The sequence below is a fragment of the Chiloscyllium plagiosum genome, unplaced genomic scaffold (assembly GCF_037043375.1).
Source record: "Chiloscyllium plagiosum isolate Xiang-an unplaced genomic scaffold, Cpla_swu_hap1 HiC_scaffold_7, whole genome shotgun sequence".
Taxonomy (NCBI): domain Eukaryota; kingdom Metazoa; phylum Chordata; class Chondrichthyes; order Orectolobiformes; family Hemiscylliidae; genus Chiloscyllium; species Chiloscyllium plagiosum.
In genome coordinates this window covers 33,346,775-33,365,946 of record NW_028270145.1, presented here as the reverse complement: position 1 = coordinate 33,365,946, position 19,172 = coordinate 33,346,775, and the positions used below count along the sequence as shown (strand labels likewise).

The following is a 19,172-nucleotide window of genomic DNA, read 5'->3' as shown; positions in this document are numbered from 1 at the left end:
GTTAGAATGATGTCACTTAGATTTTAAATAAGTTTATGAGTTTAACAGATAATAAGGTGTAAAAGTGAAGTTCAGAGAGGTTCAGCCAACATGTTATTGAATGGTGGAACAAACTTGATGGACTGTAAAGCCTAAAGGTGCTCCTCTATTTTATATTATTACATTGCTTGATCATAAGATATAAGACCATAAGATACTGCAACAGAATGAGGCCCTTTGTTCCAGAGAGTCTGCTCTGCCATTCCATCTTGGCTAAAATGTTTCTCAATCCTATTCTCCTGCTGTCTCCCTGTAATCCTGGATCTCCTTACCAGAGTTAGAGTTGAACAGTACGGAAACAGACCCATTAGTCTAACTCATCCATGCCGACCAGATATCCCAAAATTAATCTAGTCCTTTTTACCAGCATTTGGTCCAAATCCTTTTAAACCATTCCCATTCATGAACCCATCCAGATGCCTTTTAATAAGACTCACTGGTCTATAATTACCAGTGTTGTCTCTACTCCCCTTCTTGAACAAGAGGACAACATTTGCTATCCTCCAGTCTTCTGGCATTATTCCTGTAGACAATAACAACATAAAGATCAAAGCCAAAGGCTCTGCAATCTTCTCCCTAGTTTCCCAGAGAATCCTAGGATAAATCTGATCTGGCCCAAAGGACTTATCTATTTTCACACTTTCTAGAATTGCTAAGACCTCCTCCTTGTGAACCTCAATCCCATATAGTCTAATAGCCTGTATCTCAGTATTCTCTCTGACAATATTATCTTTTTCCTGTGTGAATACTAACAAAAAATATTCTCCTATCTCCTCAGAGTCCACGCACAACTTCCCACTACTGTCCTTGACTGGCTCGAATCTTACCCTATTTATTCCTGACATACCAACAGAAAGCTTTAGGTTTTCCTTGATCCTACCTGCCAAAGACTTCCTGGCTCTTCTTCACACTCTCTTTAGGTCCTTCCTGGCTTACTTATAACTCTCAAGTGCCCTAACTGAGCCTTTATGTCTCATCTTTATATAAGCCTCCTTCTTCCTCTTGACAAGAGAGTCAACTTCTTTAGTAAACCACGGTTCCCTCGCTTGGACCACTTCCTCCCTGCCTGACAGGTACATGCTTATCAAGGACATGCAGTAACTGTTCCTTGAACAAGCTCCACATTTCAATTGTGCCCATCCTCTGCAGTTTCCTTCTTCATCCTATACAACATAAATCTTGCCTAAATGCATCATAATTGCCTTCCTCCCAGCTATAACTCTTCCCCAAGCATTATATTCTGGATCAATGGTGCTGGAAGAGCACAGCAGTTCAGGCAGCATCGAGGAGCTTCAGCAAAATCGACGTTTCGGGCAAAAGCCAAGCATTATATACCTATCCCTTTCCATCGCTCAAGTAACCGTAACTGAATTGTGGTCACTATCACCAAATTGCTCACCTATCTCCAAATCTATCACCTGGCCTAGTTCATTACCCAATATCAAATCCAAAGTGGCTTCACTCCTTGTTGACCCATTTACATATTGTGTCAAGAGTGTGGTGCTGGAAAAGCACAGCAGTGTCTGAGGAGCAGGAGAATCAATGTTTCTGGCTTAAGCACTTCATCAGGAATACCTACATACTGTCAGGAAACTCTCCTGCACACATTGGACAAAAACTGACCCATCTAAAAGTACTCAAACTATAGTGTTTCCAGTCAATATTTGGAAAGTTAAAACCCCCATAACAACTACCCTGTCGCTCTCGCTCTTATCCAGAATCATCTTTGCTATCTGATCCTCTTCATCTCTGGAACTATTTGGAGGCTGATAGAAAACTCCCAACAGGGTGATCTCTCCTTTCCTGTTTCTAAACTCAGCCCATATTACCTCAGTAGATGAGTCCTCAAACATCCCTTCTGCCTTTCTGTAATACTGTCTTTGACTAACAGTGGCACACCTCCCCTTCTTTTACCACCTTCCCTGATCTTACTGAAACACCTAAACCCCGGAACCTGCAACAATCATTCCTGTCCTTTCCATATCCATGTCTCAGAAATGGACACAACATCGAAGTCCCAGTTCAATTTTGATAGCACATGAGGCAATCTTAGTCTTAAATACACTCAAAGACTTAGCCTCCACAGTCCTCTGTGGCAGTCAGTTTCACAGATCAACCACCTCTGGCTGAAGAAATTCCTCCTCATCTCAGTTCTAAAGAGTTATCTCGTCACTGAGGCTGACCCTTCAATCCTAATCTATTCTACTACTGGAAAGATCTTCGCCACATCCACTGGATCCATGCCTCTCTAAATTTCAATGAGATCACCCCCTCATCCTTCTAAATTCCATTGAGTAAAGACTCAGAATCCTCAACTGCTCCTCATATGACAAGCCCCTCATCTCTGGGATCATTCTTATGTTGAATTTTTAAAAAGATTATTCACTTTTTAAAGAAGTGCTTATTTTCCTCAAAAATTGAATAACCTGATTTTTAAAAAAACAAAATATCTTCCACATAACACATTCTAACATGGAAAAAAAAACAATGTCTCACAGAGATGTAATCTCCCAAAATGCTTCTAGCATCTCTTCAAAGTTATTTTAAACATTGTTTTATTTTAATTCAAAATATGACAATTTTAGTCTTCCATGACATATTTAGCCTTGGTTCAGAGATGTTGATGCCCAATATTTTGTTGGTGTCTTGAAATTGCCTATAATCAGATGCTCATACCACATACCAACTGGAACCTGGGCAATTCAGCCCATTCAGGGCTGAAGGTCCTGAACTTAAGGGAATTTATATTTGCCAGGAATTGGTGTTGGAGAGACTGTTAGGTCTGAAGGTTGATAAGTCCCTGGGGCCTGATGGTCTACATCCCAGGGTACTGAAGGAGGTGGCTCGAGAAATCGTGGATGCGTTGGTGATTATTTTCCAGAGTTCGATAGATTCGGGATCAGTTCCTGCGGATTGGAGGGTGACTAATGTTGTACCACTTAAGAAAGGTGGGAGAGAGAAAGCAGGAAATTATAGACCAGTTAGTCTGACCTCAGTGGTGGGAAAGATGCTGGAGTCTATTATAAAAGATGAAATTACGACACATCTGGATAGTAGTAACAGAATAGGTCAGAGTCAGCATGGATTTATGAGGGGAAATCATGCTTGACTAATCTTCTGGAATTTTTTGAAGATGTAACTCTGAAGATTGACGAGGGAGATCCAGTAGATGTCGCGTACCTGGACTTTCAGAAAGCTTTTGATAAAGTCCCACATAGGAGGTTAATGAGCAAAATTAGGGCGCATGGTATTGGGGGCAAGGTACTAACTTGGATTGAAAGTTGGTTGGCTGATAGGAAACAAAGAGTAGTGATAAACTGCTCCATTTCGGAATGGCAGGCAGTGACCAGTGGGGTACCGCAGGGATCAGTGCTGGGACCGCAGCTTTTTACAGTATATGTTAATGATACAGAAGATAGTATTAGTAACAACATTAGCAAATTTGCTGATGATACGAAGCTGGGTGGCAGGGTAAAATGTGATGAGGATGTTAGGAGATTACAGGGTCACCTGGACAGGTTAGGTGAGTGGTCAGATGCATGGCAGATGCAGTTTAATGTGGATAAATGTATGGTTATCCACTTTGGTGGCAAGAACAGGAAGGCACATTACTACCTAAATGGAATCAATTTAGGTAAAGGGGCAGTACAAAGAGATCTGGGTGTTCTTGTACACCAGTCAATGAAGGTAAGCATGCAGGTACAGCAGGTAGTGAAGAAGGCTAATAGCATGCTGGCCTTCATAACAAGAGGAATTGAGTATAGAAGCAAAGAGGTTCTTCTGCAGCTGTACAGGGCCCTGGTGAGACCACACCTGGAGTATGTGTGCAGTTCTGGTCTCCAAATTTGAGGAAAGACATTCTGGCTATTGAGGGAGTGCAGCGTAGGTTCACGAGGTCAATTCCTGGAATGGCGGGACTACCTTATGCTGAAAGACTGAAGCGACTGGGCTTGTATACCCTTGAGTTTAGAAGACTGCTAGGGGGTCTGATTGAGACATATAAGATTATTAAAGGATTGGACACTCTGGAGGCAGGAAACATGTTTCCGCTGATGGGTGAGTGCCGAACCAGAGGACACAGCTTAAAAATACGGGGTAGACCATTTAGGACAGAGGTGAGGAGAAACGTTTTCACCCAGAGAGTGGTGGCTGTGTGGAATGCTCTGCCCCAGAGGGCAGTGGAGGCCCAGTCTCTGGATTCACTTAAGAAAGAGTTGGATAGAGCTCTCAAGGATAGTGGAATAAAGGGTTATGGAGATAAGGCAGGAACAGGATACTGATCAGCCATGATCATATTGAATGGTGGTGCAGGTTCGAAGGGCAGAATGGCCTACTCCTGCACCTATTGTCTATTTTCCTGCAAAAAGTTGAACCACATTGGATACTATTAGGGGAATGGCTTCTCAGAGGAATGTAGCAACAGCCAAATCCATTATACCACGGTTAGCCATGTTGAATGTGGAAAGGAGGAATAAAGGAAGCTGAGGAGATGATAGAGAGGAGTTATAGAGAGATAGTCACACCCAAGTTTCAAGGCAAAGGTAGCTGGGTGACTGTCAGAAAAGAGAAAAGGAATATGCAGACAGTGCAGGAACCCCCTGTGGCCGTTCTCCTCAATAAGCAGTGTACCATTTTGGATACTGTTGGGGGGGGGGGCTTTGGAGGAGGAGGAGGAGGGGGGGGGGAACCTACCAGGGGAAAGCCACAGCAGCCAGGTTTCTGGCACTAAGCCTGGTTCTGTGGTTCAGAAGGGAAGGGGGAAGAATAGGAGAGCAATAGCAATAGGAGATTGAACCTTGAGAGGGACAGACAGGAGATTCTGTGATCATGAGCGAGACTCCCATGTGGTATGCTGCCTCTGGTGTGCCAGGAGAAAGTGAGGACTGCAGATGCTGGAGATCAGAGCTGAAAAATGTGTTGCTGGAAAAGCGCAGCAGGTCAGGCAGCATCCAAGGAGCAGGAGGATCAACGTTTCAGGCATAAGCCCTTCTTCAGGAATGAGGAGGGTGTGCCAAGCAAGCTAAGATAAAAGGTAGGGAGGACTTGGGGGAGGGGCGTTGGGAATGTGATAGGTGGAAGGAGGTTCAGGTGAGGGTGATAAGCCAGAGAGGGGGTGGGGCGGAGAGGTCAGGAAGAAGATTGCAGGTCAAGAAGGTGGTGCTGAGTCCGAGGGTTGGGACTGAGATAAGGTGGGGGGAGGGGAAATGAGAAAGCTGGAGAAGGATTCTTAAGGGGGAGTAGTTTTTGTCAGGTATGTCCAGAAATGATTCCTCACACAATATGTAGATAGGTTGACCAGAAGGGAGGCCATATTGGATTTGGTGCTTGGCAACGAACCATGCCAGGTTTCAGGTCTCTGGGTCTGTATTATACTCATGGAGACAGTATGAAATGGGGGAGGGGGAATTACAATGCTTTTAGGCAGGAACTGGGGTGCCTAAATTGTGAACAGACGTTTTTAGGGGAATACACAACATAAATATGGAAGTTGTTTAGGAAGCAACTGCTGATGGTGCTGGACAGGTTTGTTCCACTGAGGCAAGGAAAGGATGTTAGGTTGAAAGAACTTTGGGTGAGAAGGGATGTGGAACATCTAGTTAAGAGGAAGAAGGAAGCTTACTTAAGGTTGAGGAAGCAAGGATCAGACAGGGCTTTAAAGGGTTACAACGACACAAAGATTGGTGGAGTTGTGGATAGTGTGGAGGGCTGTTGTAGGTTGCAAGGAGACATTGACAGGATGCAGAACTGGGCTGATAAGTGGCTGATGGAGTTCAACTTGGCAAAGTGTAAAGTCATTCACTTTGGAAGGGCGAATTTGAATACAGAATACAGGGTTATAGGCAGGATTCTTGGCAATGTTGAAGAACAGAGGGATCTTGGGGTCCATGTCCACAGATCCCTCAGAGTTGCCACCCACGTTGATAGAGTTGTTAAGAAGGCGTATGGTGAGTTGGCTTTCATTGGCAGGGCAATTAAGTTTAAGAGCTGTGAGGTCTTGCTGCAGCTCTACAGAGTCCTGGTTAGACCACACTCGGAATATTGTGTTCATTTCTGGTCGCCTCATTATAGGAAAGATGTGGAAGCTTTAGAGAGGGTGCAGAGGAGATTTATTAGGATGCTACCTGGACAGGAGGGGTATGTTTTATGAAGAAAAGTTGAGGGAGCTATGGCTTTTCACATTGGAGTGAAGAAGGATGAGAGGTGACTTGATAGAGGTGTACAAGATGTTGAGAGGCATAGCTAGTGTATAGACAGAGACTTTTCCCATGGCAGAAATGTCTATTACAAGGGGGCATTATTTTAAAGTAATTGGAGGAAGGTTTAGGGGAGCTATCAGAAGTACGTTCTTTACACAGAGAATGGTGGGTGCGTGGAATGCACTGCCAGCAGTGGTAGTAGAGTCAGATATATTGGAGACATTCAAGCGACTTTTGGATTGGCACATAGAAGTTAGTACTAGTATGTAGGCTGGTCTGATCTTAGAATAGGATAAAAGGCTGACACAACATCAAGGGCTGAAGGGCCTGTACTGTTCTATGTTCTCTGGAATATGGGAAGGATATAGTAATAAGAGATTCAATTGCAAGGAGATGAGATAGATGTTTTTGTGGTTGAAAACAAGACTTCAGGATAGTAAGTTGCCTCTTAGGTGCCAGTTTCAAAGATGTTGAGGAGGGTCCAATGTTAATTCTGGAGTGAGAGCGCCAGTGGTTGTGGTACACATAGTACCAATGAAATAGGTTAAAAAAAAAAGATGTCTTAAAAGTAGAACATAGGGAGTTAGGAGGCAAGTTAAAAAACAGAACCTCAAAAGGCAGTGATTTCAGGATTGCTACCAGTGCCATGTGCTAGTCACAGTAGAAAGAGCAGGACCTATCAGATGGATACATGTTTGAAGAACTAATGCAAGGGGAAGGGCTTCAGATACCTGGAACATTGGGGCTGAGGGAGGTGGGACCAATACAGGCTGGACTAGTTGCATCTGGCAGGACTAGAACCGATGCTCGGGTGGTGGTTTGCTCTCATGTTGGAGAATCTTTCAACTAAAATAACAGGTGAATCAGAACCTAAAGAGGTAGAGAAGAAATTGAAACAAGAACAAAAGCAAAGTACAGAATTGGAAATAAAGAAGTGACAAGCAGTAGTCCCAAATTCAAGAATCCAAAAGGGTTACAGTGCAAAATAATGCAAACAGGGCTAAATGTCAAAAAGACAAGCAACAAGGCCATGAATCTTAATTAAGACATATACAACACCAAGTTATAGTCCAACAAGTTTATTTGGAAGTACTCACTTTTGGAGCGCTGCTTCTTTGTTAGGTAGCTAGTCAGCGTATGAGAATAAACCTGTGATCATAAAAACTCCTTGTAAAAGTTTTGATAGGAGTGTGAAGAGAAAAAGATAAGTGAAGACAAATGAAGGGGCCTTAGCATTAGAAACAGAAGTTATAATGGGGAAGAAAGTGATAGCAGATCAATTAAGTATGTACTTCCATTCTGCCTTCACAAAAGAAGGCATAAATAAAGCTATAGCATATTGGGGAATACAGGGTCTAGTGAGGAGGAGGAACTGAAAGAACTCAGCGTCAGTATGAAAATTATGTTGAGGGAAACTTGATGGGATTAAAGGCTGATAAATTCCCAGAGACCAATAATGTACACCCCACCAAAGTACTTAAGGAAGTGATCCTAGAAATACTGGATGCATTGGTGATCATCTTTCAAAATTCTATAGGCTCTGAATTGGTTCGCATGAATTGAAATACAGTTATTTAAAAAAGATACAGATAGATAAAAAAAAAAACAGGGCATTATAGAATTGTTAGCTTGATATCAGTAGTAGGGAAAGTGCTAGAGCCAATTGTAAAAGATTTAATAGCACGGCACATGGAAATCAGTGACATGATGAGATGGAGTTACAAAAGGGAAACCATGCTTGATAAGTCTACTGGAATTTTGAAGATGTAATTATTAGAATTGATAAGGGGGATTCCATAAATGTGGTTTACTTGGACTTTCTGAAGTCTTTTGACAAGGTCCTACATCAAAGATTGGCATATAAAATTAAAGCTCATGGAAATGGGAGTGGTGTAATGACACAGATAGAGAACGAGCTGGCTTACATTAAAAAATAGTTGGAATAAACAGGATCAGTGCTTGGATTCCAGCTAATCACAATATATATTAATGATTCAGATAACGGAACAAAATGTAACATCTCCAAATTTGTAGATGACACAAAGCTGGGTAGGAGTGTGTTATAAACATTCAGAGATGCTTCAGTGCAATTTGGAGAAGTAGAGTGAGTAGGCAAATGAATGGCACAGGAAGCATATCTGGATAAATGTGAGGTTATTTACTTGGTAGCAAAAACAGGATTGTTATTTAAGTTGGTGATAGATTGGGAAAGGAGGAGGTGCAATGAGGCCTGGGTGTCCTTGTACACCAGTTGCTGAAAGTAGGCATGCAGACATGTAGTAGGCAGTAAAAAAAAATTTATATTGGATTTTCATCGCAAAAGGATTTGAGCACAGGAATACATATTTCGCTGATGTTATACAGCACAGTGGCTCACTGCTGCCTCACAGCGTGAGAGACCTGGGTTCAATTCCTGCCTCGGACAACTGTCTGTGTGGAGTTTGCACAGTCTCCCTGTGTCTGTGTGGGTTTCCTCCGGGTGCTCCGGTTTCCTCCCACAGTCCAAAGATGTGCAGGTTAGGTGAATTGGCCATGCTAAATTGCCAGTAGTATTAGGTAAATGTAGGGGAATGGTTCAGGGTGGGTTGCTCTTCGGAGTGTCGGTGTGGACTTTTTTGGGCCGAAGGGCCTGTTTCCGCACTGTAGGGAATCTAATCTAATCTAATCTAATCTATACAGGGCCATGGTGAGACCACGTCTGGAGTAATGTACGTAGGTTTGGTCTCATTAGTTAAGGAAGGATGGATGTCTTGGCTGCAGACAGAGTACAATGAAGGATTATCAGACCAATTCCTAGGATGGCAGGACAGACGTGTGAAGAGATACTAGATTTATTATGAATATATTCACTGGAGGAGAGATGAATAAGGGAGGAGATCTCATAGAAACCAATAAAATTCTAACAGGACAGAACAGACTAAACATAGGAAGGATATTCCTGAGGTACAGTTATTAGCTAAGAATACAGCATAGGCCATTTAGGACTGAGATGCTCACAGAATGGTGAGCTTTGGAATTCTCTGCCACAGAAGTGGTTGAGGCCAAATCACAATGTTTTCAAGAAGGAGTTAGAAAAGGTTTAGGAGGCTAAAAGGATCAAAATGTATGGGGAGAAAGTGGGAAACAGGATATTGAATTGGATGTTCAAGCCCGAATTATATTGAATAGTGCAGCAGGCTTGAAGGGCCAAGTGGCCTACTCTTGCTTCTACTTTCGCTGTTTCTATGGTTTCTATGGAATGTACCAATCATGGATTATATTCAAGGTTTTGGAAATCTATTTCTATTAACCAAACTCATAAAAAACTCTAAGACTACCGCATTTCTACACTTACATTTTCCTTTTCGTGCAGTAAAACCAACTAGTGGTCTAAATATTTGTTCTCCTTTCAAATATGAAGCATTGTGTAAACTGGGCTTGTCTTGTAGTTCCAGTATTTCTTCTTCAAATTTCTGACAGTTTTTGTGCAAAATATCTAGCTGTGGTAATCCCCAAAATGTGACTGGTGGGGGAATTTAGGAATGGAAACACCATTGAATAGTAAGGAAAAATGATTTGATTTTCTACTGCTCTGGTGGTCACCAATTACCAATTGTGTGAAGGATATATTATTTATCAGTTATCAGCCCAAATCTGAATGGTGTACAAAGTGTGTGGCAAGTGGGCAAGTTTCAGTGTCTGAAGAGTTGTGAATGGAACTGAACACTAAACAATCATCAGCGAACTTTCCCCACTTTTGTCTTTACAATGAAATCATTGATGATTAAGCTGTTTGGACAAGAATATTTGGAATTAGGATTTTGCTTGAAGGACTCCCAAATGATGTTTTGGACTAAGAAAATTGGCCTGTACCAAACACAACTCTCAACCTCGGTATGAACTGTGGAACATTTTTCCGCAATTCCCAGTGATTTCATTCTTACAAAATTCCACTCTTGATTTAATGCGGTCTTGATGGAAAGAGTAGTCATTCTACCTCATAAGATCATCTTTTTAATACGATCCTTCCAAAAATGTTAAGTTGTATTGATGTTTAGGAAGATATTTCTCATTTTAAGGATTGCTGTTCTTCTTTATACTTTTACATTTACTGTATGTAATTTAATATTAGAAAATATCATTGTCCAGAAATTAGTGTAATAATGTTGCAAAATGAAATTCAGTGTTCTAATTGATCAAGATGATTTAATAAAATTATTGATATACTTCTTGATTTCATTAGGTAATTTTGGTGCTTTAATTTCACTCTAAATAGACCTCTGCACAAATGTTTTGCCTCTTGATGGCAATAAAATATACATCTTTCAGAAAAGATCAAATTCTCAAATTACTTTAAAATTTTACATTTTGATACTCATTATCAATTTGAAATTATTTAAATGATTGAGAGGTCAGTCCACAATTATCGGAACATGTAATTACTCAATTTACTCCCTTGCCTCAACTATCAATGACATCATAGATATTTTTTGTATTTTGTTTGAGAATTCTTGTTAACATGCTAATTTTCTGAGCAGTAGAAATACTAGGAAAGCACAGAAGTCAAAGGCCATTCCTTTGGCAGACAACATAAACCTTAGGTTTTTCTACTTCAATTTTTTATCTGCCTAATCTCTCTCTGAATATTAAGAATATTCTTAAGAAGTCTCGATCACTCAATTATCTGAATTTTTTAAAAGATAGATTGCTTTGATTAAAGCAATTTTCACAATAATTATTCCAATAGCTTTCGAAAATATTTCTACCTAATTATTTATCCAGTGCTTTTTGGTGTTGACCAACACCAGATTCACTGCTTTTGCTCAAAATGTATTTCACATATCTGCAAGTGGGCAAAAAAAATTCTCTATTCAAGAATCATTGCAGGCTGGTTAATTTACAAATTGAATTTTCTTCTTTTCTCACTTGATGTGCAGGTTCAATAGTGCTATGATACATGATTGTTATCATTTCACAAATTGGATATGTATCTTATTGCTCTATAAAGTAAAACAGTCTTTATTCACTAAACACAGAAACTTGTTTTTTTATTCTAGCTTTCCAATACGTCAATTTCCATTTGAGGATTTGGTCATTTATCCCTCACATTATGTTTTAACTACACCCTCAGCAATGACAGGATAAGTTATTTTTCCTTTTATTCATATCTCTTCAAAACATACCATATCATTGGATTAACTTGGTTAATAAGCATACATTAAAGGGGAATTCAATGAATTCTCAATTATCCAATTTTAGCCTTGTTACAGAAAAACACTTATGTACACACGTTTCACCATAAGTACCATGTTTGAGAACTCTTTTGCTCTTTTTAGTGGTGATTAAGAATGTAATAATAAATCCACATACTCATCTGTGATGAGCCATAATCACTTTGCAGACTTCCATTTGACCATTCTTTTTATCTTAATTGTTTATAAGATTTGAGCATCATGCGATGGCGGTGAATTGCAGTAGTGCCATAATAACACATCTATAATGGTTTTAGGAAAGAAGTTCTAGGATTTGGAATCATTTGGTAGTGGAGGATTGGATACATAGTTCCAAGCCTGGAGGCTGTGTGACTTTGAGGGAAATTTGCATTTGATGCCTTTGTCTTTCTAGCTGATACAGGTCATGGATTTGGAGTCATAGAATTAAAAAGCCATATAGCACGGAAACAGACCCTTCAGTCCAACTCATCCATAATGACCAGATATCCTAAATAAATCTAATCCCATTTGCCAGCATTTGGCCCATATCCCTCTAGACCCTTCCTATTCATATACCCATCCAGATGCCTTTTAAATATTGTAATTGTACCAACTTCCACCACTTCCTCTGGCAGCTCATTCCATATATGTTGCCCCTCAGGTCCCCTCTCACGTTAAATCTATGCTCACCAGTCTTGACTCCCCAACTGTGGGGGAAAGACCTTAGTTATTCCCCCGATCCATGTCCCTCATGATTTCATAACCCCCTATAAGGTTGCTCCTCAGCTTCAGAGACTGCAGGGGAGGTTGTTTCCAAGAAAACGTAATGGGTTTGCTGCTGTGCTTCATGTACAATAGATAGTGCACACTGCTGCTACTGTTCATCGATGGTGGTGGGAGTGAACATTTAAGGTGTTAATTGGGTGTCAATCAAGAAGGCCTCTTTGCTCTGGATGCTATTAGACATTCTTAAGTGCTGTTGTAGCTTCACTCATCTCGACAATTGGACAGTATTCTATTACACTCCCAACTTGCATCTTGTAGATAGTGGACTGGCTTTGAAGAGTTAAGTGGCAAGTCAAATACTGCAGAATTCTGAGTATCTGACCAGGTGTGGTGACGACATGATTTATATGGTTGGTCCAGTTCAGTTTCTGGTCAATGCTAACTTCCAGGATGTTGATATTGCGGGATTCAGTGCAGGATTCAGTGGTGATAATACCATTAAATTCACAAGAAATTGTTAGATTTGTTCATTGGAGATGATCATTGCCTGGCACTTGTTTGTTGTGTGTTACCTTTTACTTTTCACATCTCAGAGCCTGAATATTATCCAATTATTGCTGCATGTAGATTCTGGCTATTTAATTGTCTACGGAGTCACAATTGATACTAACATTAATGGAGCAGGTAAAGATAGTTGGCTTTAGGACAATACTGCAGGAGCTCCTCAGAACAACATCACTTAACTGAGATATTTAACCTTCAACAACCAGTCGTTTTGCATGCAGTTCTGCTTGCCACTACCAGGAAGATGTGGATGCTTTGGAGAGGGTGCAGAGAAGATTTACCAGAATGTTGCCTGATCTGGAGAGTTTTACGTATGAGGAGAGGTTGGATAAACTCATTGTTTTCATTGGAAAGACAGAGGCTGAGGGGCAACTTGACAGAGGCCTACAAAATTATGAGGGGTGTAGATAGGGTGGATTTCAGAGGCTTTTTCACCAGGGTGGAAAGATCAACTACAATAGGGCACAAGTTCAAGGTGAGAAGTAACGTTCAGGGGAGAAGTACACGGGTAAACTTTTTCACACAAATGTTGATAGATGCTTGGATGCACTGCCAGTAGAGGTGGTGGAAGCAGGTATGTTAATATTTATAGGTGTATCGTGATAGACATATGAACATAAGGCAAACAAAGTGGTAGATACCATGCATAGGCAATAAGTAGCGAGTCTAACTAGGGATTAGGAAATGGTGCAGGCTCGGTGGGTTATATTTTAAATCTGTTGTACTTTCTCTGGTCATGGAGAGTTTTTCCTCTGAATTAATTGACTTGAGGTAAATTAGGGCCCTTGATGCCACACTAGATTAAGTACTGTCTTGATTCATGAACAGAGTTGACAGTGTGTTGCTGGAAAAGCACAGCAGGTCAGGCAGCATCTGAGGAGCAGGAAAATTGACGTTTCAGGCCAGAGCCCTTCATCAGGATTTCTGATAAAGTGCTCTGGCCCGAAACATCAATTTTCCTGCTCCTTGGATGCTGCCTGACCTACTGTGCTTTTCCAGCAACACACTCAACTCTTATCTCCAGCATCTGCAGACCTCACTGTCTCCTAGTTGATTCATGAACAATTACTTTCACTTCAGTAAAAGCATGGTAATGTTGCTAGACTAGTAATCAAGAAGTGCATGTTAACACTGTATTTGCGACAAGGGCTCAAACTCAATCACAGCAGTTCTTGGAATATAAATTCAATGAATAAATCTGGGATGTATATTAATGGCGATCATGGAACTATCACTGATTGTGGCTAAAAATCCATCTGGATTCAGAAATGTTTTTAGGTAAGAAAATATGTCTTCCTTACCTTGCTTGGCCAACATATCACTCTTAACCCACAATAATGTGGTTGATCTTACTTGCCCTCTAAAATAGTGCAAGCCACTCAGTTCAAGGGCTGGTTAGGAATGGTCAACATTCCTGTTTAGGTATGGGTTTGCCAGCTCACATCCCATAAAAGAATAAGCAAACAAAACCTCTTGATTTCAGTACTTTATTTCTTTGTTTGGAAGAGTACTCATCAGCTAAGAGGGGAGGTAACAGTGGCTGGTGGTCAGCAGGGGTCTCAGGTTTAACATGATGACATGAGACTTCAGAGAGTCTGGGGCCCATATTAAAGGATTCTCAGGACAACTCCTGCCTGATTTTATATCACTGTGCCATTATCTATGGTGGGTATGTCCTGCCAGTAGAACAGTATATAGACATGAATAATGTCTGGGAGATTGTCTGCAAAGTGAAATCCAGCTTATCACTCACACAGTGCAGTTCACAGTTTTGATTCCAGACATGTGAGGGACATGGTTGATGGGAGTATTTTTTCAGTGATTGATTTGTTACTTTTTGCTTCGACATTTGGGAGGTCAAAACTGTGCTCATTGCGTACTATAGCCGTGCCATTTTATATTGGCTGTTCGAATCTCTTACGAGTATATATCAGCTGAAGCAATTGGATACCAAATGCTAAATTTCCCAGATTGGAGCCCTTCTTCCATTAGTGTGCCTCAAATTTGCCATCGTATAAAGTTGAATAAAAATGAACTCAGTGTGCACATATTGCATGAAAAGTACATTTTGGAGGAGGGAATTGATAGTTTCATAAAAGTGTGACATGGACTTAACAAATGATGAAGCAGCTTCAGTGAGAACTATTGGGATGACATGGGCCATGCATGAAGATATAAATAAATATGTAGAGTTTGTAAAATGATGTAAACTGCATTGATGACGTTAATTCAAACAGGTTATTCCTATGAAAAATTGGAAAGGCATTCATCACCAGGTTGTCATCAGTGATAAATTTGACAATGCTAATGCACAGTTTCCAACTTTCCTTTGCAATGCTGAATCTGAGTCTGGTTTCAATAAACCTTGTTTCCATTTCTAATTTCTACTACATTATAAATCTGAACTGGACACTGTTTGGATGCTTGAAAAACATCTCCTTTGCCAGGCCTTGCATTTCAATTCTTTAGTGGCCTATGTTGTGGGAGGACAAAGGGGCCAGATAGACAAAGAATCTCTGAAATTCTCTTTGAACTATAGCAGCATTGCAATTAATGACTAGTCACCAGCTTGCTACCATTCAAAATGGTGAGAATTTGCCTATCAATTGGTATTACACTTTGAATCTAAAAACCTTAATAATGAGACAGAGCAGTACTACAGAAGGAAAGGAAGCAAATCCAAACCCCAGATGCCCTTTTTCCATGTGGTCAAAAATCTGTGGGTTGATAATTGACCACTTCAGTCATAAGACAGATGGCATAAAATCTGATTCCCAGACATACATCATTCAATTTCGGGGCAGGTGACCAAATGACCTAAAAACAACAAAGCTGGAGATCACAGTGAGTCAGACAGCATTATTGAAGAGAGAGAGAGAGAGAGAGAGATGGAGTGAGCGAGCAAGCTGACATTGAGTCTATATGACTTCATCAAAGTCATCCAGACTCCAAACGTTAGCTTGCTCTCTCTCCATGGATGCTGTCTGGTCCGCTCTGATCTCCCACATATATTGTTGAAATGGTACAGATTCCAGCATCTGCAGTAATTTGCCTCGACTAAATTACCTACATTTAAATATACCATACTACACTTGACAATACTCCCACCAGCATCAGTTTAAATCTAAATTTATTAAGTAGCAACAGGGTAGCATTTCAACTGTTTTTGAAAAATAATAGGCAATTGTACTTTCATCTTTTTATCGGTCTTATAAAAAGATTTATTGTACGTGTAATTTCAACTAATTCAGTCATTGTTACAGCAGGAGGAATCTACAAGTTCCTCTAACTTTTTAATGTGTATTTTGCTATTTGGTTAAAAAAAGTTTCAAAAAAACCACTTCCACCTCCACAGTCCCTTACATAGACAGAGGTTTGACATTTAAACACATACAGTAGCAGAATACTATTGCGATCATTAACTGGATATATAAGAGTTTTAACCGCTCCGCTTCGGACGCCCACGCAATTAATCAATGGGGTGCATCGAAGAATGGGAATAGCTCAGCTTTACAATATCGAAAAAAAAAGTGCAGCATCGACTTCACAGTAAATGTTGAACATTATTACTATCAGGTAACTAATCTACACATCGAAAGACAGGAAACTTGTAGGTGGAAAAAACCTTAAAACTTCTTGAGAAGTAAGGTTCCGATTGGCCATAGCTTCATATCAATTCTGTGATCCAAACTAGACAAGAACAGTTTCAGGACTTTATTTACTACTTAGGCGGATAAATTCATTCAATTTTCACTAATGAAAGTTACCATTCATAAAATCCTGTACTCCCAAAATTAATTTTCCGACCACAGTTTAGTATTGGCAAACGCCCTTATAAAACTTAGCCATTCTTTGATTGTGGATTCAGATAAAATTAAAAGCGGTCAAGTGTGCTTGCAAGAATCAGCGACAAGCAGTTCGTATAAAGTTCGTTTAACCTTTGGAAAAAAAAATCTCCACGTATATTCTGAGATATTGCTTAGATATTTCGATTTCAAATATTATCCCAACTTTATATTTGAATTTAAATACGTATGATTATTCAATTTCATGATTGATTCAAGTTGAGAAAAAATACACTGCTACAACAGTTAGACGCTTAACTAACTACAAAACCATGAATTTTACAATGAACAATATTCTTTTGAAATGTAATTAAACGATGAACCAAATAAAGTTGTAGTGGGATCATTCCTTTTGATGAACTATATATCGGAAAAAGGGTAATATATGCAAAACCAGTGGAAAACACTGCCCCTCTGTGGAGCGAAGCAGGCCATGTTAACCCTTGCTATATCAAATGCAATGTGGCAATATATTCTTGTACACAATATCAATTTTAATTCACGTTGAGTACAATTGATAACTTTAATATTAAGAAGCACTTCCATTTGAATATTTGCAATGCGCAACCCAGCTATACATTTTTGCTGAAGAGTTCGTAGTCGAGAAAAGAAAGGATGAAAAGGGTCTGGGACATATCCTTACTTCGGATGTTCTCTGAGCACTGTATAACAGAGTGAACCAGGTGTCTGCAGCCGAAATAAAACGGGAAAACTCGGAAACTTCGAGTATTAGTAATTAATCCGGTGTACTAATTTATTAAAAACAACACGTGCACAGCTTGGATGCTGCCTTTAAGGTAAGCATTTCCTGCTTTCCTAGCTGTTTCCACAACAACGACAACCCAATGAAGCTGAGGGCGGGAGGGACTAAATCTGCATATTATTGGCACTGGACGCCTTTCATTTAAACGTAAACAAAAGTGCGGAACCGCCTCGGGTACCGTGGGTGAGTAATAAGGAACGAACATTTCAATCCTTCAAAACTCCTGAAAAAGCCAGCAACGACTGACAATACATACCCGGGGGGGGGGGGGGTTACTGCTGTTTGAACCCTGAAATGGGAGGGAAATCCTCGCTCGAGGGGCGCAGCCTCTGGAGGCCGGTGTTAGTGATAAGAATTAAACCGCAAAAGGCTTTCATTAAAATCACTCAAACGGCACCTCTTACCTTCCCGAACCCAAAGCTGCATTTCCCCCGGCGAATTGGATCAGCCGCCGGCCGATTACCATTAATCCACGGCCCTTTAAAAGGTGCCACAGACCACCGCTGCCTTGAATTTTTGTTCAGAAAATAAACGAGTTACATCCCAGTCCCAGTTATTAAAGCCATTTTCTTATCTTGCCTCTCAAAGGAGGAGGGTGGCAGGACGTCAGATTCGACAGGACGTTTCAAAATAAATAAACGCGCTTCAGTAGAAATGGACCATTTTATAAACAGAAGTGTATTTTTTCCTCCTTTCCCGAAAGCTACGATTTACAAAAGGGTCTGATTTATTTGAGTCAAGAAGTTGTAAAAACCCTGCCGAGCGGGGGAAGGGATGTTCAGTTTTTATTTTGGTGCTGGGTTTGAGGGGGAGGGGGAGGATACTCCCCTCGCAGTCTGGAGCGTGGTTCCCATAGCAACGGGACGCCCACTGCCGGCGAACTCTCGCGGGAGGGTTCGCGAGAGTGGCGGCGGTGTCAATGGCAACGGCACGCGAGCAACTGGCAAACCCAACGCCGTGATGTCGGAGGAGCAGGAGGACGGCGCTTTCTACCTGCAGCGTATCCTTTGAACAGGACAGGGTAGTTCATTGCAGGGAGGGGGTCGGGCACAGCAGAGGCGAACCAAAGTTCTTTATTTCTTTGAAAGTGACAACAGTAAACATGAGCTGCGGTCTGCAACTTGGCTTCCCACTTCAGAGTTTTAGACCCCCTAACCCCACCCCCTCATCTCCAGAAAAAAGTAATCAAACCAAGTGTGAAATTTCCATATCTGCTCTTGCGTGAGGGGTTGGGTGGCGTGCACCCCGCGCTGAACGTGGCGCGTGGCGAAACCGTTTCTGCCGTTGTCGATGGAACGCGGATCCGTTGGGGATCGAGCGCGTGGCCCCGAATGAGGCTGGTGCGGGTGGAAACTCTGGGTACGCGTTTTCAGCACCTTGCCTGCATTATTCCAACCAGTAAAACAAACGGCCAGCTTCAAACCATTCTTGCGTTCCCCCACCCAAACAAAAATGCACCCTCACAGAGCTGGGTAATCAGCCAAAATCCCATACTTTTGTTCTAACTAGCCGCTGCCCCTTTTAACTAGGTGGATGGTGGAATCCAGGTCGGATTGAGCGGTGCGATCTGCTGCCATCCCATTCTTGCCTGGGCTGTCCCCACAAGCTTGGGACAAGTGTTAACAGAAATGGCTGGAGAAACTCAGCGGGTCCTGCAGCAACCGCGGAGAGAAGAGTGTAAAAACCTTTCGAGTTCAGTGACGATTGCTCAGAACTGAAACCTGCTCAGTTTCTCTGGCGATTTCTGTTCTTATTTGTTTTATCTTAACTTAGAACAACGTACTGCGGAATGGCAATTTTAAATTAGAGTTGTAGAGGAGTTTTAATTGAGAAGTTAAAAATTACA

At 41.1% G+C, this 19,172-nt stretch overlaps 2 protein-coding genes across 4 annotated transcripts in view; one reads left to right on the top strand and one right to left on the bottom strand.

Moving 5' to 3' along the window:
* Positions 1-17,862, bottom strand: part of LOC122551441 (zinc finger protein Helios-like) — a 229,577-nt gene extending 211,715 nt beyond the window's left edge. Inside the window, exon 1 of the mRNA XM_043693360.2 lies at positions 17,731-17,862. The gene's annotated coding sequence lies outside the window, so the exon portion shown is untranslated. The remainder of the gene's footprint in view (positions 1-17,730) is intronic.
* A 220-nt stretch (positions 17,863-18,082) lies between these two features.
* Positions 18,083-19,172, top strand: part of spag16 (sperm associated antigen 16) — a 988,648-nt gene continuing 987,558 nt past the window's right edge. For all 3 annotated transcript variants that reach the window (XM_043693350.2, XM_043693349.2, XM_087988888.1), the window contains exon 1: positions 18,083-18,326. In XM_043693350.2, the coding sequence (XP_043549285.1) occupies positions 18,101-18,326 (226 nt within the window). In that variant the 5' untranslated portion in view covers positions 18,083-18,100. The remainder of the gene's footprint in view (positions 18,327-19,172) is intronic.